We start from the raw sequence: 27817 nt of genomic DNA, 5'->3' as shown, positions 1-27817 counted from the left end.
ATTCTTTTATGAAGTAGGACTACGTCTAACAAGAAAATATGGAGTAAGATGAAAATCGATACACTGAACATGTATGGGATAATGAAAGATTTCGAATACCATTCCTCAATAGATCGCAAATGTGCGAAAAAAAACGTAGCTTTCCACCGTGCATACCTTTCTATCCAAAGCAAATAAGAAGACTTGTGTAATTCTCTTTCCAGATAGCATAAAAAGTAGAAGAGTCTGAGCCTAGTAGCACGGACGGACACTTGACGTAGGACTTTGAGAACAATTGCTTTCGAATTGCGTTTTTCTGACTGTTCAGAAATCCGTTAGTTTAACCCATTAAAATTCCAGATGGTGGCCCTAGGAAAATCGTTTGTTATACAGTGTCGGACAAACCGTTAAGACAATTGCTCTAGCGAAAAAAAGGACGTGACAAAACTTTGAGAAAAAATAATCGAATCCGGTGCAATCCTGTTTTTTTTTGCTTGAGCAGTGGTCGTATATGAATTGAACTGAGCTGAACTTCAAACGGGCTGATAAGTTGTTGGGGTAGAAAACTGGAACTATTAATTATTAATAATTCCTATTTTCAATAGTGAGAAAATAGATAGATATTTCAACTTTCATAGTGCATAGGTAGCTTCACAGCTATTCATGACCTGGGTTGTAGGATCGGAAACGACATTTTATAATTTGTATGGAATTTATTTTTCGTTAATTACTGTGGAAAAAAAAGGTGCTTCTTCTTTGAAAGCCGCAAATAGCATGTAAAATATGTTTCTTACCCGACAATGCTGTATGTAATAATTCGATTCGCACAATTTTTCATATTTTTTGTTGTGACTCAACCTAGATTCCATCAAGGATCACATTTAATAATAATAAGAGAAACAACCCCCCGAATGGTAAGATTGGGAACGACTGATAAACTGATAAAATATATAGATATTACACACGAGTTGAAAAAAAAATTAAATTGAAAATGTACAGCTTTGCCGAGAATCAAATTTAATAGCAATGATGAAACCAATTCTATTTTTTCTGTATTATTGTGACTTTCAACACTTTTGGCTGGTTCGACACTATATTTCTATTTTTCGAAAGAATGTCGGGAGTGAGAACTGAATTTGTGACCTTTAGCGTGAGAGATACGGATGTTACCACTACGCTAGATCGCCTGCTCAAACCAATTCTAATTTTAAATTCAAAATTGGGCATACATGAACAAGAAAAACCACGCGTTTCATGCATTTTGCTAGTGAGTGATAATATCGTTATCTTTCTTAGCTTTCCCCAAGCGTTTCCGTTCTGTCCAACGCAACGCAACCAACCAAACAGCTCATTCGGAATCAGTTTGTACCCGTGTATATCTTGGAGTCTGCAGCCACAGTCCACAGCACAAGCAGCCAGTAAAATCTTAAAAACATACTTATATTATTCATTCTATATTGAAATCAAAGACGAAGTCCTACGTCAAAATTCGTTGCTCCACATTAATTTTATCGATTCTACGCACGCAGTGATGCAAATTTGTTCAATTTTTGTTAGACGCTGCATCGATTTTCATGGCATGTGGTATAATGGTGCTGGTGGGTCAAAATATAATAGCCTCATTCACGTTTTATCAGTCATTCAGCTAGCGACCGGACGACAGCAGCGGCTCGATAAAAAGATATGATGCATAAATTTAGAATCGTATGTGGCTGCAGTTTATGTATCTAGAAGAAGAAATGCATTACGTGTACCCGAGTACCAGAATGAATCATGAACCAACCATTTCCAGTTGCTTCCATAAAACCATGGCATGAGATAAATGAATTGCAAAAACTGAAAGTCTCTATAATCTCAAATTCTCTAAAAAAATATCATTCCATGATCCAAAAAACAATCGGTGGCAACGAATGTGTCCAAAATGGCTATCTAATATTTTTAGTTGACCTTTTTTGCATGGCTACAGGCGAGTAACTGAAGGAATTTAAAGCCTTTATAATTCAAGATAACATCTTCATTATCACCAAAACACCCCCGCGAATGACTGGTGGAGTACAAAGACTTAAAACAAACCAAAAAGGAGATGAAGTATCTAAAAGTAAATGAGAAGGTATTGAGCAAATTCTCGGACGCACCCCAAAATCCGTGTAAAAATCTAAATAATAATAAATCTAAATAAATCTAAGATTTATTAGTTTAAAATGCAACTCATATTCTAACAATTGATTAACAGATTTTTTTTTGCATGCTACTTATTTCGTGAAAAGTCACATCAATTAGCACATCAAATCTGCTTACACTGGAGTAATTTTTTAAGCGGTTGATACGTGCCACGTAAAAAAACTGCGTGAATTTCGGAATCCGCGTTAAAAAAACCGCGTAAATTCGAAAATCCGCGTCAAAATAAACCGCGTATATTCCTAAAAACGAATAAAAAAGCCGCGTAAAAAGAGACTTTAGTGTAACACTAAAAGGTTATTTATAGAGTTTCGATGCATTTTGAATTAATACTCTAATCAATACTCAATCGAATTTAAGAAAATAAGTTCGTAGTCCTACGTCAACAATGCGGTCTGTCTTGGACAAAAATCTCTATATTTTCATTACTTCGAATATTCTTTCTTGTTTTCGCGAGAACAATCTCGACAAGCTAGGCAAATGTTGAGATTTGTGCATTCAATATACATCTCTACATCTGACAAACACTGTAATCACAGGCGATTCTATAAATGTACGTGTGATTTAATAAATACAAACACTTTCCAGCTAACGGTATAAAAACCGACGCGGTGTATCTTTTTCCATCTCTTCGCCTCTGATTTGATAATAAAAATTATTGGACAAAATAGAAGGGTTTGTGCCTAGAGGCACGAACGGAAGCTTGACGTAGGACTTTGTTATTGGACATAATTGCTATTGAATTGATTTTTGTACCTGTTCAGAGGTCCGTAAATTTAGCTCATCAAACACTCCAATGGTGGTATACAGATATACAGTTTGATATATGAACTGGACTGAACTTGTTCTTGACATTTCCAGAAAATTTATGCTTTTAATTTTTTTTCCTTTTTAAAATTGTATGCTCTATTTTAGACACGAAATTTGGAAATGATGTTTCAAAGCCCGTGGTGATGAACGAATGGCCGCTTGATCTTGGAAAGCAGCACTAGATAAAAGGACGAGAATCATTCTATCTTCATTATTTTTTTATGAATGCAATGGAGGAGTTTTTCGCAGAAGCGATACTTTTAAAGTTTTATTATTTATGTTTCTTTTTACATTGAACATATGTCTTTTCATGTGCATTGCAATAATCTTTTTTTCATTAACCATAATCTAGTTTTATGAAATTTATAATAATATTGCGTTCGCTGCAACAAACCGTCAGTTTATGTTTTTCTATCGTGCTGAGCGGAATGAAAAGTTGTTTGGCTCAGAATACGCACTGACACGTAAAAGAGAAATGTTGAGTTCATTTTTCATTCTATTTTCGTTCCAGCCAGCGAGCTGCTAACAGCATGTCCTAATTCTAAAAAAAAATAAATAGAAAAACAGTTCTTTTGAAGGCTACACATGTAGGTTTTGATCTTCTAATTGTTTATGGGTACGTGTGTTTGTATGTTTGCGTATGTGTGTGTTTTTTTTGTAGCATGTATATTTATTTGGGCTCTTTTGGCGGCTGAGAATTCAATGGTGTAACAATTGAAATTATAAACTGTGTTAATACAGGGAAACTTTGATACAACATACTCTCGTTATAACGTACCCTCGATATAACGTACATTTTTCCTTGATATATATTACACATTTTTAATTGAAAAATCCGGAACATCTCAGACTGCAGTGAACCGTTGTGGGTGTAAAACATTGGTCATTTGAGCAGCTTTGCATACTTGAAATCTCCAAAACAGAATTAGACTATTTTTTTTGGAAAGGGTTCACATTTTTTTCTTAGATTTTTACAAAAATCCCTAACTCTAAAACTATAACACCTAAAAATTCTGGTCGAAGAATGATGTAGGAAATTGTTGAAGTTTTCATGTAAAAAATACATAAATAAAATTGCACTGAAAAAAAATTGAAGATTGAAATTATTTTTTCTCAAAAACGTATTTTTTTTTTAATTTTCATAAAAATTGACAAAAATAGCAGTAGTTTTTCTAGTGTTCCGTCATTGAAAAATTCTTTTGACTTTTCTTGAATCGAGCTATCAAGCTGCCTCGCAATGCTCGTCTAAGGTGTAGAGATTACCCTTGAGGGAATGAATCAAATAAAAATCGTCGGGAGCAATACCCGGGGACAAGGAGGGTACGAGATTGGTTCATACTTCAGTTTTTTTACCTTCAAGTCGCAATGATATAGCATCAGTACACGTGCCCATACTTCAAAAAAAAAATCATTTACATCTCTGAAAGTAAATAACAGGACGTTAAGACTGAAAATAAAATAAAATAAATAACAATTGATAAAATTATTATTGACAATATTGACTCTTACAATTTTCAATTCTCATTTTCATTATATTCTGCGTTCAATAACCGATTGTTTTGACGTAGGACTACGTCTTTCATTTCTATACTGGGGTGTAAAATCAAAGTTTCGATTTTGAGCATTAATAGCTCCTAAACAACTAAACGAAATGGTATGATAAATACTTCATTCGAAAGATAGAATGTCTACGCGTTATATACTTGTTACTTTTTCATCCAAAACCTTGTTTCAATAGCTTGTTTCAATGCATTCAAAACAGGCTATTGAAATCACCAAGAGGTATATAAGCGAGCGCCGCTCAGAAATCTACTCAGTTATAATTGAACAGCGATTGGAGCATGTGTTCGCTGTTGTGGTGAAGTCAACTTCGTTCATCATGAAAGCGCTGATGAACGGTGTCACCAAGAGCCTGTTTGTGCACCTTAGACCAGAAGGGAATCTATCAGGAGGAAGGTGATGCCACTGAAAAGGCGACCAAGAAAGTACCAGCATCGAAAATTGGTTCCGCTTGAGGCATCGGAGCAGCTGCCACACACGCACATACACGCTCGCAACTCTTTTTGTTTGCTGGTTATCGAGAAGGATCCGGAAAAAAGTGATCGTTGCTGAAAAAATAATCTGCCAGTTCCCCTTGGTATTGAAAATTACATTCAAGCGAAAGAGTTTATTTTAACGTTTTCTATTCATATAATACTGCGGATATTTTCGTATCCAATATTGAATGCGCGCACAACGAAAAATGTTTCGCATCGCGAAAATCATATAATTATCATTCAATTATTGCTCAGTCGCTGAAAGTTTCAAACTCAGAGAATTCATTCGCCTCTAGTTTGCCTTTAAAATTGCCATAGTAAACCACACCTTCTCTCGATTCAATCACGGACAAAAAGCATACTTAAGCGATATTCTGGTGGTGAAACGCATTCAGTATGTTTGGAACTGTGAGGGAGCGCAGAAGAACCGATCCATTAGGAGGAGAAGAGAAGGCGACCAAGAGAGTAACAGCATCGAAAATTGGTTTCGCACACACACACACACGCGCGCAACTCTTTTCGTTTGCTGGTTATCGAGAACAATCCGGAAAGATGTGATCGTTGCTGAAAAATAATCTGCCATTAAAAATTACATTGAAGCGAAAGAGTTCATTTTAATGTTTTTTTTTTTTCATATTAGGGGCTTAGAATGAAAGGGGTGTAAGGGGGTCGATTTCTCTACATCGACTCTCTTTTTTGGTCATAGCTTAGCCTCAAATACATTTCCAGCTGTATTTGACAATGTAGAAGATAGGTCAGAACCTCACCTATCAGATTCTATAGCAAACTTAAATTGGAACGTTTTTGCAATTGAGTTATTAACTAAAGAAAAAGTTGATGAAGAGAAATCAAGTCACTTACACCCCTTGCATTCTAAGCCCCTCACATAATATTGCGATCAATTGCATTTCGTTTTGTGATTTTTCAATCAAGTGAAATTAACAGGAGAGTTTCTGAAGATTATTCTTCCCCATCAGTAGAATATTTTCGTATGCAATATCATATACATAAAACCTTGTGCCTCCTTGTGCCAGTGTTACCTCTCGTTTTCCCCCAAAGTCACCCAAATATTCATTTATTCATTCATTCAGAATTAATTCAGATGCAACTCAAAACAAATGATCACTAAATCAACGATAGTCCTACGTCACCCTTATACCACAGATATAACCCACTTCCTGTTTTTAACAAATGACAAAATGGTTTGAGATCAATTGAATATTTCGAAACTTTTTAGAAGATTTATAAGGTATAATATTGTAAGATGATTGGACAAAAATCCAACAAACAATTAATATTTATTCGAATGAATTAGCTCTGTAAGATGGTAAAAAGAATCCATAACAATAAACTTGCTGTTTCCTTAACAATATAAACATTATTAAATGCAAAGCCCGTTAATCTCATATTAACTTTTTTCTTCGTTCTATCAAACAGATTTTCGGTCCATGAAAATGTTCACTTTGTAATTCGAGCAAAACACGAGACCACCGAGAAACGGACGCAAAAATGCCAGTTTTCGGAGAGTTCCAAGGACTCCACCTCTTCTTCCGTCGCTAAGAAGCTGGACCGGGAGACCGAACGGACCAAGGATACTTGCAATACACCCCAAGGCAATCGCAATTTTGAATAGTGAAACGTAAATTTGAACACACCGACGAGATGAAACCAGAAGAGACAGTGGTGCCGATCAGACAGCAACAGCAGCAACATTTGCTGGCAGCAGCAGCAGTATCGGCGCAAACTGTTGGCGGCGCATCGCTAATGATGGCCTCGGCATCGACACAGACCCAAACCCAGACAGTCCAACACCGGATGAACCCCCTGTCGAACACATCAGCCTCGGCTTCGGGATGCTTCATCAAACCGTCCTTATCGTTGAACTCGTTGCCTCCCCAGGGTCCGCCCGAGGGATCGGAGATGGCCCAGAATAGGATGCGAATTGATCGGCCGTATAACAGTTTGAAGGTTAGTTTGGGTTTCATTTTTATATTACTGTGATAAATAGTAATTCTTGATTTTTTTTATCAGAAAAAGCGCGACTCGGAGCGTGAACTGTGGCGCCGGTCGTGGGGCAGTGGCCACAGCCACAGTTCTTGCAGTCTCCAGAGCAGCACTATGACCGGTATCGGTAAGGATGATTTTTGGGCGGCACTCCAGACAAACTATAATTTTATCATGGACACAAACCTGCTCGACAATTGCCGGGATGCTCGATGCGAAATCGAAGGTCCCGTTGTGCGAGCCGATGATGACGACATGGATTACTATCGGAAGGTGAGTGGATGACCTAAAAAGAATTCGTCTAGCATAGCTTTTGTTCGTTTTAGGCTATGTACAAACCCTCCCCGATGCAGACATTCTACGGCGATCCTCGCCTGTTACGTCAGTGGATCAAAGAGATGGAAAATCGTATCCCACGGATTCCCTCGGTCACGGAGACAAAGAAGTTGACAGTGGAGCAGTTGTTGAAGCTCTCTGGAGAACATTCGGTGAGTAGCGATCTCGTGCTCGCGCACGCATTCCAATTTCTATTTTTAAGAAAGTAGTGCTAGATTTATAGCTCCTCCAGAATAAGAGGGGTCAAGGGGGAGAACCGATTCGATTGCTTTAAAAATAGTATCGTCACATTCCAAGTACGTACAAACAGATTGTGTTAATTTGATCTGACATTTTTTAGCGTTTGCTAACAACGGGATTGCATTAGTGACAGATATATACTAAAACCCGAGCATTTCTTTAATGCATTTGCATCGCGTTGACGCATGCATGCATGCTGATAAATTCCATGCCGGTGACGAATCGATGCCGCCCGTGTGAAATTTGAGTGTTTGCAAAGCTCCTAAAATAACCACGCGCGGAGTACGATGTTTATTTTTTATCGTGTTTGTTGTGTTCTTGTAGCGCTGCAAGTATACATGAAGCGTTGTTGAAAAAGGTGACGACATGCAAGGTTTAAAAATGGTACTTGATTTGTTCGATCGAGCAATCATTCCAAGGTTTTTTTTTGTTTAATTCGTTTATTTTTATAGGTTCAGTATCACAAGGTTTGTTTATATGTCATATTGGAATTGTGAGGTTATCATTTATTAAATCGATTATGTGACATGTGATTCTCTGTGCGCTCAAATAACACAATGTTAGAGGTTTTTCAAATTGCCAAAGAATATAAGTGATAATCACATTCAATTATTCTGTGCTTCGTAGGATAAATAGTGACATGTTCGAATTGCCTTCAATTAGCAGCTAACCCAAATGGTAGCAATTGAGCAAGTGTTTTGAGAACATTTCGAAGACAGACAGAAGCTATTTCCTGTAATAAGTATTTGAATGGAAACTGTTCTCAGAGATGAACAGTGATTGGATGGAACCTAGGGCTAATTATGACATTCCAAACAGAGTGATCGGACTTTCTCGTTCAGTATGGGATGAAGGTGGTCCCAATGTTCGTAATGGTTCAATCCTGTTCTATACCGATGGATCGAAAATAAGTAACAGAACAGGTGCCGGAGTGTATGGTCACAGAAAAAAAATGTCTGTAGCTATGGGGAACTGGCCGACAGTTTTCCAGGCAGAAGTAGCTGCTATAATTGGATGTATAAATGTCTGCCTCTAAAGAAATTATAGACATGCTAACATTTGCATCTTCTCAGACAGTCAAGCGGCACTTAAAGCCCTGCATTGGCCTTTTACGGCAACTATGTCAGATAAGTTCGGTACAACTGTACAGGATTTCTGGCCATTGCGGTGTAGAGGGAAATGAACAAACAGATTAACTCGCAAGACGCGACTCAAGCTCACCTCTATTGGTCCAGAACCCTTCTGTGGAATTTCTGACTGTGTGTTGAAGAAATGGGAAGACCGGGAAGTGACGGCCAACTGGATGGCGGCACAACTTACCCAGTCAAAAAAATTCATCACGCCGAGTAGTAAAATTACTGAACAATTGCTGAGTCTTAATAAGAAAGATTTCAGCACATTCACTGGTCTTATAACAAAACACTGTTCGAGTAAATACCATCTCAAAAAATGGGTTTAGTGCAAAATGATATTTGTCGCTTTTGTAATGTCGAAAGCGAAACCTCGGAACATTTGCTCTGCAATTGCGGAGCTCTAACAAGACGCAGACTTGATAAGGCTATTCTGGAGCCCAAGCAAGTTTGGTCTGTGTAGCCGATTTGGATTATAAATTTCATCAAACAGATTATTCCTGATTGGCACCTATCTTGCTATAGCTTTCAGTCTACTTCTTCATCACAGAAAGACAGACAGACAGAAATCCATTTTCATATATCGTGAAGTATCCATATGCCGCTCAGCTGAGACAATATTTAACGTTGTTTGTATTCTAAAAATTACTGCTTACGCGTATATAATGTTCTTAAATGTGATACTTGCTTGGTATTCGTTCCACTACTGATAAACATACGGATGAGAGCGTTGCTGTGTTCATATCACCTTTAATGATGAATAACATTTTGCACCTTTTGGTCCTAATTCCAACTGGCAAAAACATCATTTTCCTAATTCCGTTAATTGATGTTCCTGATTGCAATAATCAAATTGTTATAATAATTCAATTCAATTCATTTTATAATAGGAGTACCGGTAAATTTTTTCGTTTTTTTCAAAAATTAATGCTTTGTTCTGCAAAAATGGTTACAATTTTTAATATTCAAAGTACTGCCCATCGCTAGTCACAACTTTTCCCATCTTCCTAGCAATTCACGGATCGCTTTGCGGAAATAATCGGCCGGTTTGTCGGCTAACCACTAATCGATCCAATTTTTGACTTCATCAAAATTGGAGAAGTGCTGGTCAGCCAGGCCATGTTGCATCGATTGAAAAAGGTAGTAATCGGACGGAGCAATGTCTGTAGAATACGTCGGGTGGGATAGGACCTCCCATTTCAGCGTTTTCAAGTATATTTTGAACGGTTTCGCGACATGCGGTCGAGCATTGTGGTGCTTCAAAATAACTTGATCGTGATCGTGTTTTTGCTCGTATTGTGGCCGTTTTTCCTTCAGTGCACGGCTCAAACGCATCAATTGTCGCCGGTAGAGGTCCCCTGTAATGGTTTCAATCGGTTTGAGTAGTTCATAGTACACCACACCCAGCTGGATCCACCAAATAGACAGCATAACCTTCTGACCGTAAATATTCCGCGTGGCCGTCGATGTTGATGCATGGCCGGAGTATCAATACGTTGCCCGATATTTATAATTGTCTTAGTGGATCCACTTTTCATCGCCAGTATCGATTCGATGCAAAAAACCCTTTCTATTATGCCGTTGGAGCAGTTGTTAGCACGTGAAAAACGGCGTTCGACGTCTCGTGGCTTCAATTCATACGGCACCCAATGTCCTATCTTTCGGATCATTCCCATTGCTTTTAAACGAGAGGATATGGTTTGCTGAGCTACTCCAAGTGTATCTGCAAGTTCTTACTGCGTTTGTGAAGAATCTTGATCGAGTAAAGCCTCCAATTCTTTATCCTCAAACTTTTTTTGCGTTCCTGAACATTCTTCGTCTTCTAAGTCAAAATTACCACTTTTAAACTTCCACCAAAATGAGATGATTTTCCGCAGCTTTTTTCTTCATATTGAAGTAATGAAGTATCACTCCCCGCAAAAACACTCGTTGGTACGAAGTTCGACATATTCGAAGTGTAATAAACTATGTTGTTACGTTCCAACTTTTTGAAATATACTGAAAAAGTCGCGCAATGACAGTAGCTTTCCGACGAATGTTTGTAAATTTGATTCACTGGAATAATAATCAAGTTACGCCATCTGTTGTAAAACCGAAGAAACTTACCGGTACACCTAATATTTTTCGATTTAGCAATACAAAGTGTTTGAAGTACATCAGTTGAGGTATGGAATAACTATCAACAGTTTAATAATTCTAAGAGCACTGAGTTGGTCCTTTGGATTAACTGTTGATCATTTGAAGGAAAATTTACAAAAAACCTTCGATTATTGCGAAAAGGTTACGGGATAGTATGAGGAAAAATAAAATTTGTTATCCTAATATCACAGTTTTACGGCGCCAAGCGCTCCAACAATGGGTTTGCTGAGGTAGTGCATCCAGTCCAGAATTTAGGGAGTATTCGCTGAAACCATTCGTCGATTTCTTTCATATCTGCAATCTTGTGGACGTCCTCGGTTGGATGGAATGGGTCCAAATTCAACATCATTTTTAGGAGCCGGTTTTGCTTCACTTGTAACTTCTTCCTGTGCGAAGCAGCACGGTCATGCCAAGCAGGAAATCGATACGTCATTGATGGTTTGAACACCGTTTTGTACAGCAGTAACTTTGAGCGTTTGTCGCGACGCGATCGCCTTTCAATGAGCGGATAAAGGGTCCTTGTGAACTTGTCGAATTTGCTCAGGGTGTCCTTTATGTGGGTGGCAAAATTCAACTTCCGATCCAAGGGTAGACCTAGATACTTCACGCTATCCGACCATGAAACTTGTTGCCCACATGCGGTGATCTGACTGAGAGGCAAGTTCCGTGGGCTTCGTTTCTGCGTGAAGAATATTGCTTGAGATTTATTAGCGTTGATTTTGATTTCCATCGCTTTTGGTAGTCTTCAATAGCATTTCGAGCCGCTGTAGTTCGATACGAGTTAGGATTATCCGTTCGAGTAGTTTGCTGAGCGTAGACAATAAGCTTATTGGTCTGTAGTTCGATGGATTTGTTGGATCCTTGTTTGGTTTTGGGATAGCAATGACAACCGCATGCCTCCAACGGGAAGGGAAGTATCCAAATCGAATACACGCAGAAAAGTTTTTGGCAAGGAACGCGTGAGTCTTTCGAGGTAGTTTCTTCAAAATACAGTTACGGATGAGGTCCTGACCAGGTGACTTCTAGGATTTTAGCTTTTTGATAATCCCGACCACATTCATCGGGCGAATAAGCCAAGAAATTGTTATAATAATTAATCGTTTCAAATAGTAGATTTGAGAATGTTTTATAATGTAAACAAGTTAAATAAGTCGAAATCAATAATCGAATTACAGTAGCAATATGTCGTTTATTTATTGGCAACACAGCTTATGATGAAGATGTTTCACTGGATTTTCCAAAGAGATCTGAGTAATTAACAGCATCAGGATCTAATGGATACAACCCACATCGCCGGAAACCGTTGATTAATGTCGATATTGTAGGTTCGTCATTCTATCCGCAGCTTTCGAGTGGTCGGAAAAAGCTGACGTCCAGCAGCTAAGTGATTTGAGTGGAATTTTATGGAAGACAAACCAGGATTGTGTTCTTTTTCGTGCATAGCTGCATCATTTCATAAGAGACATGCGAGTTATGTCCATTTTGAGAGAGAGCCAAGCCAATGGTAAAAACATCGTTGAGGAAAAGGAACAATCCAAGATACCCAACTCGATTCCGTTTTCTTTGCGGGCCAGCTTTCGACTCTTTTGGCATCACGAATTCGTACGGGTATAGCATCAACGTTGCCGCTATCTGCACTGTTGCGTTTCCTCGAAACAGTGCAGTGTATGATTCTCGATCGGTGTTAACTATTTTTGCCTGGCCGTTTTTTTTGTCGGAATCAGCTAAAACCAGTTCCTTTGTAGGTGTTGTAGGTACTGCTGTTCCGTCCAAATTGAACGTCTGTTCCGGAAATTTTAACACATTGGACAGCGCTTCTTTCTCGAAATACTCATGGATTTCGTGAAACCATCTCCTGATTTGTTGTTTCCAAGCAATGATGCTTTGACAGTACGCTTGGCACCAGTTTTAATATTCCTGGATGTAATATAATGAACTGATTGATCCATTTACGAGCCGGTGTCCCGTTTTTAAATGGATTGGAACGAGCTGATTTTTCACTCAATTTGCTACGCTGAACAGTAATATCTTTGTGCGAAGAATTGATAAGGTTTAAAACTTCGTTAAGCCAATACTCATTCACTCATTGACGATGCATGTAAGCCGGGATACCTGTAGTCGAGACACTTGTGCAGATCGGAATATGTTTCCCTAACACGAACTACTAAACCGATAAGCCTGGGGAAATCCTCATTGCAGATACATGCGAGCCGCGGGTACCCTTCCCAAATATTTGTAATATGTCATACGCACCACCAAATGCAGCATTGGAAATCTCTGATCGCTCTCGTTCCCTGATACATCTATTTCAACGTTATCATTCGCGTTGTCAATGCCAATCGTGCCATGGGCTATTTTATGTCGTGAGTGAGTACTTGTTTGGTCAACAGATTAACATTCGACCAAGTCTGCTGATAGACATCAGCAGAATCATCAAACTAGATATATTACTATCATGTCGGTGTTACTTTCTTTGGTACTTGAGCATAACGTCACAGCAGCTACAGAATTGGCGGGTTTTAGGTGCCGCCAATCTACACTTAAAATTTGTGCGACAAATCGTAAAATAAAGCATTTTATTTAAATACAATGTAGTCAATCGGATTTCGGTGGAAAATGGACTGATATATAGAGTTTAACCATAGATTCAAAACAGTCTCTATTTTCTTTCACCTGATGCTGTCTGCATATAGACTATGAAAAATAAGATTGCGAATGATGTCTCGCTTCCCCACTATGTTTCTTGTTCCTCCATTTAGCACTATCTTATATTCTGTCAACTGTTTGCTTATGAACTCCTGCATCAGGAACAATAAAATTGCATTTATGATTAACTTTAGCATGTAGGAATCCATCTATTTCTATTCTATATGTTTGGTAACCTTTTCAATCGCGTTCCAAAACATTTCCGCTTCGGTGCTTTTCGAAATCCAAATTACTAGCCTCTCGAAACTCGTTGTCGATTTCTTGGAACGAATTTTTTGAAACCATATGTGGAACGCAGTGCAAAAGTGGAAGAATGGTAGAATGCTTTTTTTGTATCATATTTTGTTGATCAATAATCTTCCTATTATTGAGGAGTGGATTGTCGAAGTAAAACTGTTGCAATATTTGATTCGATAATTGCTAACGGTGATCATATTTTGCTACAAGCTTCCATCTATAAGAATCGCAGTATCCGTTCCTACATAGAGTGAATCTAAATCGAGGGAGTATTTTCCTTGAATTTCACGTCATTAAAATTTTCGATTTTTTCGATATAGTCCGGTTTGAATAAATTGTCTAGAACTGTCCTAAACAGCCGGGTTATACTTTCGTTTACAGTGTGTCGACCACCTGGAGAATCCTTGAAAATCAAACAACTGTGACGATGTACTTTCCTATCTCACTTAAGGAAAGTTAACACTTTATTTGCAACACTGAAAACAATTCATCAAACGTGCCCTGGTCGTGTTCAGTTTTTCTTCAGCGCCGCACTTGTGCCATGAATCCGGCGCGACTAAGCTATAATTCACTTTTACGCGGATTCCGACAATTCGGCCACCTAATGCTTTTTGGCACGGAGATAAAAGAAAATCTTTTACGCGACCTTCCACGTGGCAAAACCATTGACTTGAATTTTCAGCATAACTTCAAAATGCGTCCGATCAGTCGGAGCGTCAGTCACAAAAAAGGCCGAATACGGCTTTTTGTTCTTCCTCCACGAAAATGATGCTTGACAGCAGGGCCCGAAATCTTCGTAGATGAAAAATGAAAATCGACTCTCCTCTCAGTAGCTTCGCTTGGACTAGGACTACTTCGGCATTCGCCGTCTACATGTCTTGAACTATTCTAGCAAATGGTTATTCTAATTGACGTGACTGATGAATACAAATCTACCTCTTCATTCAACCTGACTTCAATCCACGCTACTCCACACTAATCTCGTTACCCGCGTACATAATCTTATTTTAATGTCCATATAAAGTGGAACGAAAAATTGATTTCTGATCCAAAAAAGTAGTTACACCATTAATGGACGGTTTCATTGTTTGCTCGCCGTGAACTCAAACCAAGGAACTTAGACAGTTATCAGGTATGCTAGTAAGGTCCTCGCGTTGGTATTAGTAAATAGCTTGCATTTTGGGAGGGTTTTTAGACAAAATTTTAGTTCACCTTGTCTCCGAGTTAAATTTTTTGAAAAAACATACAGAAATACGGCTTTATATCAACAAAGTTCACAAATTTGTCAGAGTTTCTGAATACAACACTGGTTGAGGGCTACTGGCTACGAGGGTAGTTCAAAAAATAAGTTTCAGTGCCTCAGAAATCGCGGAAAAATAAAGTTAGGACAAAAACAAGGTGATATTCGTAATCTACGTTTTATTTTCTATATTTCTACATAATTCATAGCATGGCACGAGTTTTTCTATTCCGAACGCGAAGTGAGTAGCGTCCAACTTTTGGAAGTACGATGTAGCTGCGTCACAAATTTCTCCAGTGATATCGAATCGTTGACCGCCGAACGCCTGTTTCATCACCGTACTATTGTGAAGTTTTGGACCGATTAAAAACCGCGATTAACAACAAAAGGCCTGGTTTATTGTCGAAAGGAGTGTTCCTCATCCACGATAATGAGCGGCCCCATTCTGCTCGCGTAACTCAAGAGCAATTGAAAAAATTCAAATGGACTGTGTGCGAGCATCCTCCTTACTCCCCACACCTCGCCTCTAGCGACTATCACTTACGATTCGATAACACTGAAGAAATTCGTGACGCAGTTACATCGTACTTCAAAAAGTTGGACGCTACGCACTTCGTGCTCGGAATAGAAAAACTCGTGTCGTGATTATGTAGAAATATAGAGAATAAAACGTAGATTACGAAAATAACCTTTTTTTGTCCTAATTATATTTTTCCGCGATTTCTGAGGCACTGAAACTTATTTTTTTGAACGACCCTCGTATGTTTGAGTAATTTTCGTGTACGATACAAGAAATTTAGTGATACATGAGAGAGAAACGAATTCATTTTGGGGGTATCACATCAATATGAAATGAAGTCCATTTGACGGGGAAGAATGAAATGAGATAATCGAGTCGTAGATTGGGATAGCAACTAAAAGCCCCAATGACTGTTGAGTCATGTTGGTGAAGAAACTGCTGGAAGAAGCCAAAACTCATTTCTTATTGAATACGAGAGCGAATCTCTTCATAGTTCCCTGACTACCCTCAGTTGAATATGACATTGTCCCTGCTCGACGGCCGCTTTGTTTCGCGACTGTTACATGCGTTATATGTTATATGCGTTGCCGTCAATCAGGGAAAAATGCAATTCCGCCGATTAAAATTTTGATTGTTGTGGTAATCAGAAAGTGATTGATCCCAAAAAGTTGTATTTGACTAGATTGAATCTCCGTAGGTTTTTCGGTGTGTTGTTTGCTTTTGCCTGTTGATGAAATTTGAGAAGGGGAAACAAGAGACGGCTTCTATATTCGCGCTGTTTTTCTGGTATTTAGCAAAAATGCTTGCGTAAGATGAAAAAATAAAGTTGTCTGTCGTTTTTCCCTGACTGTCAATTGAAGCGAAAGTAAAGATTTATGGCAATTTTTTTCTACACTAAAGTTTTTTTAATGTTTGTCTGTTTTCTATGTTACAAAGAATACCCATAGGAGGAATAACAGTAACGAGGCTTTCATTGAGGACTTATCAACTTTTTTTAAATAAAACATTGTATCGTATCGAGAAGTCAATACAAACACAATCAGCAAATTCAAATCATCCAATAGCGAAAATGTAGACTCAAAAACTATGCATAGTCTGTCGGCTGGTACGATTATTACGGCCGGTAATTGGAGTAAGTGCTTTTATAGTTGCAACCATTGACTCCGAATTTTGGTAGTAATTTTAAATAATCATTAAGCGTTGCTCGTTCGTGTACTTCAGCATGATGAACATATTGATTTTGACATTGATAAATCATTAAAATGTTTTGAGGGTTCGTTCACACGAAGACACTTACAAGTCGCTAATGGATGACCATTTTTTTTTTCAAAAAAAAAAAAAACAACAAAAAAATGGAAATAAATTAAAAGGTCCAGGCGGCAATAGAAACAGCTACCACACGTTACAATTTATTTTTTCAAAACAAAAAACAACAATGACAATTCGTGCAAATATAAAAAGGTTGTTGTCGTGTATTGCCTTAGTAGAAAGGCATCTTTAGACATTGCTCGTACAACGCAAATCAATCAGCACCAAACAAACGTTCAAATGAGCGCACACACATTCGTCTGGTGTAGCGAAAAATGGAACATCACAGATGGTCGTTTATCATATCATATTTTTCTTCGTTCGTTCTTCGAATTCTCGATTTAATGATTTAGGTTGCGGTTCATTTGGATACGACTTTATGCAAAAATCCGGTCTTCGCGATTGACAGCGCGAATGTTGAGCAAGTGTCCAACGAAATAGATTCCCATGACCATCTCTATTCTTATCCCCACCCAAACGTCTCCCTTCCCACCAAAAGGCAGTGTGTTTTGATTTCCTGAGTTTTTTCAAAATGTCTTATTTCGAAATGTTTAATTTTTCTTTGCCACATCCAATGGTCTTTCTAAAGACCAAAATTAAAAAGTTTTCCTCATCATGAGCTATCAACGTTGAGACCTCCTTCAGCCGAAGGATCCCCCATTCCCTTCAATGGTAAAAGCCATCATCTGGCCATACAAAACGTATGCAATCATGAGAAGTAATCAACCACATAGAAATATATTGGTGTGGTTGAATTATTTCTCCTCGTTCGTTCGAACTCATCTGCTCTGAATGAATTAGTTTGTTTTTGACGTAGGACTATGTCTTACAGGATGATATGGGGGTAGAATGAAAATCTATACACTGACCATGTAGGAAATAATGAAATACTTCGATCAACAATTGATTATAAATATCGCTACGCATCTAAAGGGTGTGTCACATCAAATTGCATCACGGAAAAAACGCTGTAGAAATTTAATTTTTAGGAATTATATCTTCAGCTTTCGCTTATAATCAGATAAGAGTGTATAGATCACGTTGGCCATGCTTCACTGTCAATTTTTCGTAAATTTGGAAAAATGTCGTCGAACGAAAAAGAGCGTCGTGAATTAATCCTGCGCTCTCATTTCGAGAATCCGGAGTTGTCACATCGGGACATCGGTAAGATGCTGGGAATCGTCCAATCCACGGTCAACGGAGTACTAAAACGATACTTCGAGAACCTAACCATCGACCGGAAGGTGAAGAACGGCAAAAATGGATGCTCCGTCAGTTCGGTCCGGGATGTCGCCAATAAGCTGAATTTGTCAAGTTCATTCGTCCAGCGGACCAAGCAGCGGGAGGGCCTGCGTACATACAAGGTTCAGAAGGCTCCTAACCGCGACGAAAGGCAAAACATGGTGGGGAAGACGCGAGCCCGGAAGCTGTACACCGAAATGCTGACGAAGCCACATTGCCTGGTAATGGACGACGAAACCTACGTCAAAGCAGACTTTCGTCAGCTGCCGGGCCTGTTGTTCTTCTCCGCAGAAGACAAATTCAGCGTTCCGGAGGAGATTCGCAAGCAGAAACTATCCAAGTTTGCCAAAAAGTACATGGTGTGGCAAGCGATCTGCTCTTGCGGAAAGCGGAGCGCCCCTTTCGTGATGACCGGCACGGTAAACGGGCAGGTCTACCTTAAGGAGTGCCTACAGAAGGGCTTACTACCACTATTGAAGCAGCACGAGGGCCCGACCATCTTCTGGCCGGATCTCGCTTCGTGCCACTATTCAAAGGACGTGTTGGAGTGGTACGAAGCCAACGGGGTCACCTTCGTGCCAAAGGAAATGAACCCGCCCAACGCGCCGGAGCTTCACCCAATAGAGAAATATTGGGCGATTATGAAGCAGGCCCTCCGGAAGAACCCAAAAGTTGTCAAATCGGAGGCGGACTTCAAGAGAAAATGGATTTCTGTTCAAAAAAACTACAACCTGACGTTGTACAGAACCTTATGGACGGGGTAAAGAGGAAGGTGCGAGCATACGGGCTTGGGCTCGAAGTATGAATAAAAACAATATGCCAAAAGTTGTTTAATAGTTTTTATTTTACTGTCTAAAATTTTCAAAAGGATCGGTCTACTGGACCAATTTCTACAGCGTTTTTTCCGTGATGCAATTTGATGTGACACACCCTTTATTACATCTATTTTTTGACGTAAAACTACGTCTAACTTTTCAATGTAGAGGCCCATTCAATTGTTTCGGGTGGAAAAAGCTACAGATTTTGAACCTTAATATCTCATCAATTAATGGATGGATTTTGATTCCAAAATATACAAATTAAGAAAAAATATCCCTATCTATGTTTTTGTCTGAACCATATATAGTGAAAATAGTAAAACAAGTAAACAATGAAACGCATATAAGCGGTTGATTTTACTCGCATAAGCATTACAATGCAACAAACAGCATTCTTCCATTCTATTCAATTAGAGAGCTAGCATGCATGGTTTCGTTTCTTCCTCGATGTCGCGTTGCATTGGAGAACGAAATTATTAAGGAAACAAAATTCAGTCGCACTTTGGTCAGTATGAGCTAGAATGATGAGTTGACGTTGAGTTTATTTAGGGACTGTTGTTATGCCCATTGCTCGCGCCGCTCAGTGAATATGTTCTCTACTATGAAAGATGCGTTTATTAAATAGATGGCTTTGATAAAGTAAAGTTATTGTGATGGGTACTTGGAATAAGGCATTTTATTCGGCATCTAAATCTCAAATGAGTACCGATGAAAATGAACGAATACTATGTTGATGAGGCAAAGATTGTTTTATTTTCTCTTTTATAGAACGGTCAAGAAGATGAATTAATAGATCGATTCAAGTTATAAAAGGAAAATTCTAACTGCAAGATATGCCGGAAAAATAAAGCCTCGAATAGCTTGGCTATCAGAACAAATAACTAATCATCAACAATTCCACAATCATAGATATAACACCAAGAATCGATTTGCTAAAAATTTAAATTTTCTCGAATATCTGCAACTCTAAAAATGGTAAATGCAACATTTTTTTTCTACGAAGGAAGCTACTAGAAAGAGTTACAAACGGAGCTAAATTCCTTTCTTTGTGTTTCATGCAGCGCAACGTTCATCAAGGTGATCTCACCCCAATTTATAACGTAACAACGTCCAACCTTTTCGTGACCATCGAAAAAATGGAAATAAATTAAAGGGTCCATGCGGCACTAGAAATCACACGTTACAAGGGAACATAATAGAAACCCCAACAACATATTGCTTCCATTCTTTGCATAATTCGCACTAATCGTTACGCGTTCGGCTTTCTCCTCACCACCTTAGACCTTTGGCATCTAACATCGAGGAAACATCCTCGCTCTTCAAAAGTCCAGGCGGCAGTAGTAGATTTAATGATTTGCATAACGTCAATTAGCAACAAAAGCTAGAGCACGCCGTTTTATTCCAGACCATCCTCTCTCTGTCTCTAAGTAGCTATTAGCCGTCAGCATGTGATTTTTTTTTCGTTGTTTCCTATAGAAACCGCATCTCACATTTAATGATGGTTCCATTCGTTTCATGGCTTGATTTTAATCTTCCTAAAAGCTCTGAATGTATACGACGCAGTCCTCCCCCCTCAAGTGTTACGCATAAATCGGTGTGTTTTACACCACGAACAAAACAAAAAAAACACGCTTTGATCTTTAAAGCGTGCAAAATGTTAGTGCCAAATTTAAGACACTTTCGAACGGAGGACTTTCTTCTTAATCATGATAGGGGCTTAAACGTCTCTATACACGTAATACACGGGTTTGTGAATAGTGTAACTTTTTTTTTTTGCATCGAAGATTATTACGTCAGTTGAAGCCACCAGTGCAAATTCCGAACTAATTATACGAGCAGCCGAGCAGTCTGGCTGATGCTGCTGCTTCATAAGCGCTTGAGTTGAATGGTTTGAGATGGATGGAAAAACAGTTTATTGGAATTATATGGGCCATTCCTCTAGATAAATTATGGACACCATGATTTGTCTGCCTGTTCCTTGCTCTGAAACCTCTTGTAACTCAGAAAAGAGTAATAAATGGTAACACTTTTACTGCGGCATGAATTGATGATTTCATAATTTTCTCCATCGCCTGATTGACCTGATCAAATATTGCCATTTTATTATAGTTGTTGTTTCCTTCATGATCTAATGTGCTTCCCTGTTCAGAACTAATGAATATCGAATTTATCGAGACGTTTAAAACAAATAACACATTTTTAGATGTTTCTTTAACGCCTCCCCTGAAATTATATTTTGGAATAGTTAAAAAAAAATAAAATTTAACGACAACTCATCTTCGGTCAGTTGGTCTACTCCATCGATAAACATTTTTTTCCATTCATATATTTGAAAACAACTTCATTCTTCGAACTATATAAGAGACGAATGAACTCTCAGAGTTTAAAGTCTCTCTAATTCAATACCTTCCTTCCTTCGAACTATAGTAATCCACGATGATAAGCGATTGCTCCGCGATTAACGTGATTAACATTTAGAAGAATTGGTCACACCTTTAAACGAATTCTTTTCCGCACGAATTATTTCTAAGCATGACCAGGTCTCCAATGAATATAAGGGAAAAAAGAGACCGTTGAACTTCCGGGAACGGAAGTTCCTGCAAAATGTTGATTGTCAGGAAATAATACTCTATGCGAAATTTCAGCTCAATCGGACCTCATATACTAGTGTAGCAAAAATGTCAAAACTAGCGTTTTTCGAAAACCGAAAAATCACCCAAGGAGGAAGTACAGGCAAACCTTTTTTTGTGCGGAAGATAGGGACCGCACAAAAAAAAAATCGCATAAAAAAATCGTTCAAAACTTTACCAGTAGCTTTAAAAAATCGTGTTCAGTACACATTTTGAAGAAAACTTTTTTGTGCGGTAGATAGGGACCGCATAGTTTCCCCCAAGAAAATAACTCAAATCCACGCCGTTCACCGTTCAATTTCCTTTTGTTTCCCTGCTTTGCGATGGGACAGTTTGCCTTTTCGGTTGCGCGTAGCTGTTTTATGCTTTTAGTTGCATGTCGAAACGTGTTGCTGTTAGAAATCATGTCATGCAAAAACATAGAAAAACTTAGAGCATTTGATGGGAGGATGGGAATGACTTCAGAAGTGGACAATTGAGACGCAAATACGCTTTTTTTTTGCAGTGAAATGCAAATAAACCATCGAAAGAAAACTAAATGAACGATGACTTCGTCAAATATGCTTCTTTTCAAATACCGCACAAAGAAAATTCGCACAAAAACATACAGGTTTTACTGTTAAATCAGGGTTTCGGTTTTGTATACGTCAACGATTTGTCTGAACCATTTATTAGTGACGAGAAGGCTATGTATTAGAATAACTTAACGAGTAGTTTTTCTGTATTACTTAGTAAAATTACATCATCCAACACTCCCAAAAACATAATTCTCAAAGAAATAATCAACAAATTATACCACGCAGCACTTTTTGCTGAACGGCAACGGAAAATCCAAAATTTGCACTTTCAGTTTGCAACCGAAAACCGCAGCTCTCACCGCTGGAAAATATTCTCTTCGAATCTGGCTTGAAATGCTAGCTTGAGACTAGGGAGACTGACGTCTTTCAAAAATATGAACGCGTTCGAAATGCGTATTTGAATGCTTTTTGATATATTTTACTTATCAAGGAACTTACGTTCTAGGTCGAAACAGTTTATAGTTTTGACCCAAACTCAAGCCATCGGGGAGTTTGCAAAATAAGTTTACGTAATCCAGAATATAGCGTAAACATCGCGAGTGCAGTAAACAAAAGAATATAAATAAGAGAAGATGCGAAAAGACGTTGAATTTATAATTTGTGACCCAGTAAGGAAATGGAAATGAAACAATAATTTAGGTCTGAATTACTTGCTTAGGATGTGAGAACTTCTCGGAAGATTTCTTATTAAGTAAGCATTAGGAATGCGTAGTGATGCTACAATGCGCTTTGACGTCCCCTTTAACTCGGAAACAATGCACGAATTCGCGAAAGTTGAATGATCAATCGAAAAAGGTCACTAATAAGCCCAAAACACCCCATAAAATCAAACTATCTTTCCCTGAGTAAACAAAGTATATAAACCAATTTGGTTTCTATTATTTTGGATACAGTGGAACCCCGATTCTCCGCGGAATAGTCTGGCAACGTCACCTTGGATAACGAAAATCGCAGATAACGCCATAGAGAACTATAAAACGCGAGAGAAACACGATATTCCAGCATGTTTTATCAACACAGAGATCATTAAACTATCCATCTGTAAGATCGTGTACACCAGAGATCAGATAACATGTAGCTTAGGATGGCAATGGATGTATGGGAAAAATTTTATCATCAAATTTCGAAAACCGACCATGTACATTTTGTTTATTGGCCCAAAAAAATGATCTGTGCAAAGTTTCAGCTCGATCGGACATCATTTAGGGGTGCCTCAAAGCGCTCAAAGTTTTTGTTTGAGGAGGCGATCTGGTGTAGCGGTAACATCCATACCTCTCACGCAGAGGTCACGAGTTCAATTCTCACTCGCGACTCCCGACATTCTTCCAAAAATGGAAGTAAAAGTGACGAACCAGCCGAATGTGTTGAAAATCACTATAATAAAGAAAAAAAAGTTTTGATTTTTGATCCTCGAAAATCTCCCAAGGGGGGAGTAAAGAAAATTTGGAAAATCGAAATTTTTTTTTCGATGCCAAAGGACTTAAGAATGCATGAAAAATGAAAATGATCTGATGTCATCTCGAAAAAAAAAATTGGCCGAAGATCGACCTTTTTAGACTTAGCCTGAGAGGCAATGAATGTATGGAAAAAAAATAATTATCGAATTTAAAAAACCGACCATGTACATTTTGTTTATTGGTCCAAAAAAATGACCTGTGCAAAATTTCAGCTCAATCGGACATGATTCAGGGGTGCCTCGAAGCAATCAAAGTTTAAAAAAAACAAAAAAAAAACAAACAATGGTATAGAAGGGAATACTCTAACGCCGAAAAAAATGGCTACTATGTAATGTGCTAATTATAGATATGATAAACATGTGACATGTACACGATTAAATTTCGGCTCTGTTACATCTAAAATGCTAATGAGCCTAAGATAAACAAAAAGGGAGAAAAAAAGACCTAATATACATTATACCTCTCGAAACACAACAAAACAATATGTAAACAATGACAACACACAAACAATAACAATCCGCTATACAAAGCCTATTGATTATAGCCAACATTCGATAAGGAACCCGACCAAAGAATCAATCGCAATTATAGGCTATTCAGATGACTATGGGACCAATAATCATATAAATAGGGCACGAAATGTTAAGAACAAGTCAGTCGCAATAAAACCTTCGATCAGTATAGATCAAACTTCTGACTATATTCAATCACATCAAATCTCTACAGCGTTATCGGGTAGCCAGTATACTCTAATCTCTACTCAATTCTTCGGAACTCCGTTCAGATACCTCTCTGGGCAGTGCCATTATTGGCGCTGTAGACAGGATACTCTACTCAATTCTTCGGAACTCTGCTCAGAAACCTATCTGGGCGGAGACAGCTTATGTTAGAAGAATGAAAAAATTTCAGATTTTTTATGTTAAAATTATCTGCAACGTTTTCGAAGAAAAAGTTAATTTCGAAAAACAGTGTTAATTTATAAATGATCTCTCTTAGCCTTAAGGAGCAAGACGTGACGGAAAGGAGAAGGCATATTACTTGTACCTAAACTAATTTCAAAAATGAATTAGCGAAGTCTTCCGCATCATTTTTAAATTTCGTCATTGTAATTTTGCGTTTTACTTCGTATTTTCGTTGTTCTCCCATGTTGTATTGATTTAACCTTATTTATTATCAGGATATTTGACAAAACTCATAACCTGATTTTTCGGATTTTTTTCTTCTTCACTCGGGAAAACGTTATTGGCTGACTGGATGTAGAAGGGGTGGGGCTTGCAACGCAATGATCTGCTTCTCTTTCCTTTATTTATTCCCCTTCGAAAGAATGATATGTGAATGTGCTATGTTTTCGCAGTAGTATTTATTTATTTACACCGTCTTCGACTAGTCGTACAGACTGTAATTTGCTTATACCTATGATAGACATTTTATCCTATTTCTAAAAGCGTTCTTAGTCAAGTTTAAATCATACACATCACAAATAAGGTTGAATTGGCGGAGGCAAGAATCGAACGGATTGTTGTAGCCGTAGTTTGTTCTGTGGTATGGTATTGCAAAGAAAGGCGAGTTCCGGAAACGTCTGGGAGGTATGTTGAGCGGGATCTGTGCAAGCAATTCAGGGCAGTCAATAGAACCTCCAAGAATATCGAATATAAGTAACCGCTGCATCGTAATTCGTCTGGCTGATAATGCTTCCAATCCTATGAGCTTGCATCTGTCAGGGTATGGCGGTAGGTTGGTCGCATCATTCCATGGAAGTAGTCTAAGAGCGAAGCGCAAAAACTTTCTTTGCACCCGCTCGATCGACAAGGTGTGGACAGCGTGGTAAGGGGACCAGACTGGCGCAGCGTACTCCAGCGTACTGCGAACTAGTGAACAGTATAGTACTTTCAGTGCATGGATATCTGTGAATTCAGCTGCGTGACGTCGAATAAAGCCCATAACGGAAAATGCTTTCGCGGTCGTAACCGCCACATGCTCACCGAATCTAAGCTTGGAATCAATAGTAACTCCAAGGTCGTTGATGCACGATACACGTTCCAACTCTGTCGATTCCATCCAGTAATGATGCATAACAAGACTATTGCAACGGCCGAAAGAAATAATTTTGCACTTATTGCCGTTGACACGCATTCCGTTCTCTCTACACCACACCAACATAGTGATAATATCTGCCTGGAGTGCATCACAATCTGAGGAAGTCTCGATAGTACGGTAGAATTTTAGGTCGTCAGCGAAAGAGAGTTTAGATGAGGAAAGTAACATGTGCAAGTCATTGATAAATATGAGGAATAGCATCGGTCCTAATACGCTACCCTGCGGTACTCCAGATGTAATATTAAAGACTCGGGATCGAGTTGAGTTGAGCGCCACATATGCGGTTCTGTAACGCAAGTACGAGGAAGTCCAATTTGTGATTGAATCTGGAAATCCCATGTGCTTCATTTTCTCGATGAGCATAGTATGCGGAACCGTATCGAACGCTTTCGCGAAGTCAACGTATACTGCGTCAACTTGTCGTCTATCTTCTACTTCGCGAGACAGGGCAGTGACGTAGCACATAAGATTCGTAGTAGTAGAGCGATGCTTCATGAACCCGTGTTGTCCTTCAAAAATAATGGGGGACATCACGTTGTACAAAACTTTGTGCACCAACCTTTCAAATACTTTACTAATACAACACAGTATAGTAACGCCACGATAATTCTCCACTTTTTTGTAGTTGCCAGACTTGTGAATGGGAACGATGTAGGCAGCTTTCCAGGCTTCCGGAAAGGTCATTTCACGAAGTGACTGGTTAAACAAGAGGGTAATTGGTGCCGCTAATTCCCTCGAGCAGTTCTTCAGCAGTAGGGGAGGTATACCATCCGTCCCGCATCCCTTTCTGATGTCCAGGGCATCGATAGTTTCCACAATTTCATTTTCGGTGAACTGGATCACTGGCAGGTCGATGTTGTATGCAGGAATGTGAGCAAAACAACCGCGTCTTGGTACCGGTGACTCTTTGCTAAACACGCCCCCGAAGAACATAGCGAAGAGGTTCGCGGCTTCTGCGATTGTGTTGGCTTGGATACCATTGAAGTTGACGCTACGAGGGATTCGAGTGGATGCTTGCCTTTTTTTCACAAAATCCCAGAAGCACGATGGGTTTTGTTTTACGCTAGTCTGAATCCTGGCAATGTAGTTGCTGTAACTGTCGAACAGCACTGTCTTGTATTGCAGTTCGACATTTCGAAGATAGTTCCGATCGCTTACAGACTTCGAATTGAAGAAGCGGTGACGAGCTTTCCTAAGAATGTTGCGCAGGTTTCGGAGTTCGGGGGTCCACCACGGTTTGCTAGACATTGATCTGAATGAACGTCTTCTGCGAGGCACATTGTCATTAAGCACTGCATAGAGCTTGTCATAGAATGCTGATAACAGTTGTTCTATTGGTCCGGTTTGCTTTATTCAAATTGAATTTCGTTGTTACTCTAGATCAGCGGCACTCAACCTTTTTCTATCGCGGGCCACAAACAAAGTGTCTCAGGCTGTACATTACGGCTCTGTAGTGTATTGTAGAATATATTTAATCATCTCGTTCTCAATTTTCCTAATGTGCACGAAATTCAAAATAGCTTTAAAAATAGCAACCCAATGTGGGCTAATCAGCAAAGCTCAAAGGGCCTAGATGCTCCTTCTGATTGGTACAACTCGAGGAGCACAAATTGGGCCAATCAAAACTTGAGATTTAGCGCATTCAGATAATAGTTGAAATTTTACAATTATTCAGTTGTAATTTACAAGAAAAATATATATCTATTGTGACAGATACCTAGAAATATTTCCAATCAATTGATGCAAACTTCTGCCATACAAATGAAACACAAACTTCTGCATTAATCGGGAATTAATCAAGCAAACAAAACTAAAGTTTGTTATGGGGCTGCCATAAAAATGAAACACAAATTTCTGTATAACACGAAAACTAATGTAGTAAATGGAGCCAAATGTGGAATGTGAAGGTTTTAGGGGGCACGAAATGTTTCTATGGTGAATAGACACTCCTCCCCTCTCTCTACGGGGCTGCAATACAAATAAAACACAAACTTCTGTATAACTCGAGAAATAATCAAGCAAATTGAGCCAAATTTGGGATACGAGAAATGTTTCTATGATGGTATGTCACCCCTCCCTCTTCTGGAATGTAGAGGGGGTCCAATAAAAATAATGCACACATTTCAACCAAA

General features: G+C 38.7%; 1 protein-coding gene across 5 annotated transcripts in view; it reads left to right on the top strand.

Moving 5' to 3' along the window:
* LOC129775560 (klarsicht protein) overlaps positions 1-27817 on the top strand; it is a 536788-nt gene that overhangs the window by 104448 nt on the left and 404523 nt on the right. For all 5 annotated transcript variants that reach the window (XM_055780426.1, XM_055780425.1, XM_055780422.1 and 2 more), the window contains exons 2-4: positions 6441-6971; positions 7035-7280; positions 7334-7495. In XM_055780426.1, coding sequence (XP_055636401.1) covers positions 6666-6971; positions 7035-7280; positions 7334-7495 — 714 coding nt within the window. In that variant the 5' untranslated portion in view covers positions 6441-6665. The remainder of the gene's footprint in view (positions 1-6440; positions 6972-7034; positions 7281-7333; positions 7496-27817) is intronic.

The sequence above is a fragment of the Toxorhynchites rutilus genome, chromosome 3 (genome assembly GCF_029784135.1).
Source record: "Toxorhynchites rutilus septentrionalis strain SRP chromosome 3, ASM2978413v1, whole genome shotgun sequence".
Taxonomy (NCBI): Eukaryota; Metazoa; Arthropoda; class Insecta; order Diptera; family Culicidae; genus Toxorhynchites; species Toxorhynchites rutilus.
The sequence above is the reverse complement of the archived record's forward strand: the minus strand, read 5'-3'. Positions and strand labels throughout refer to the sequence as shown.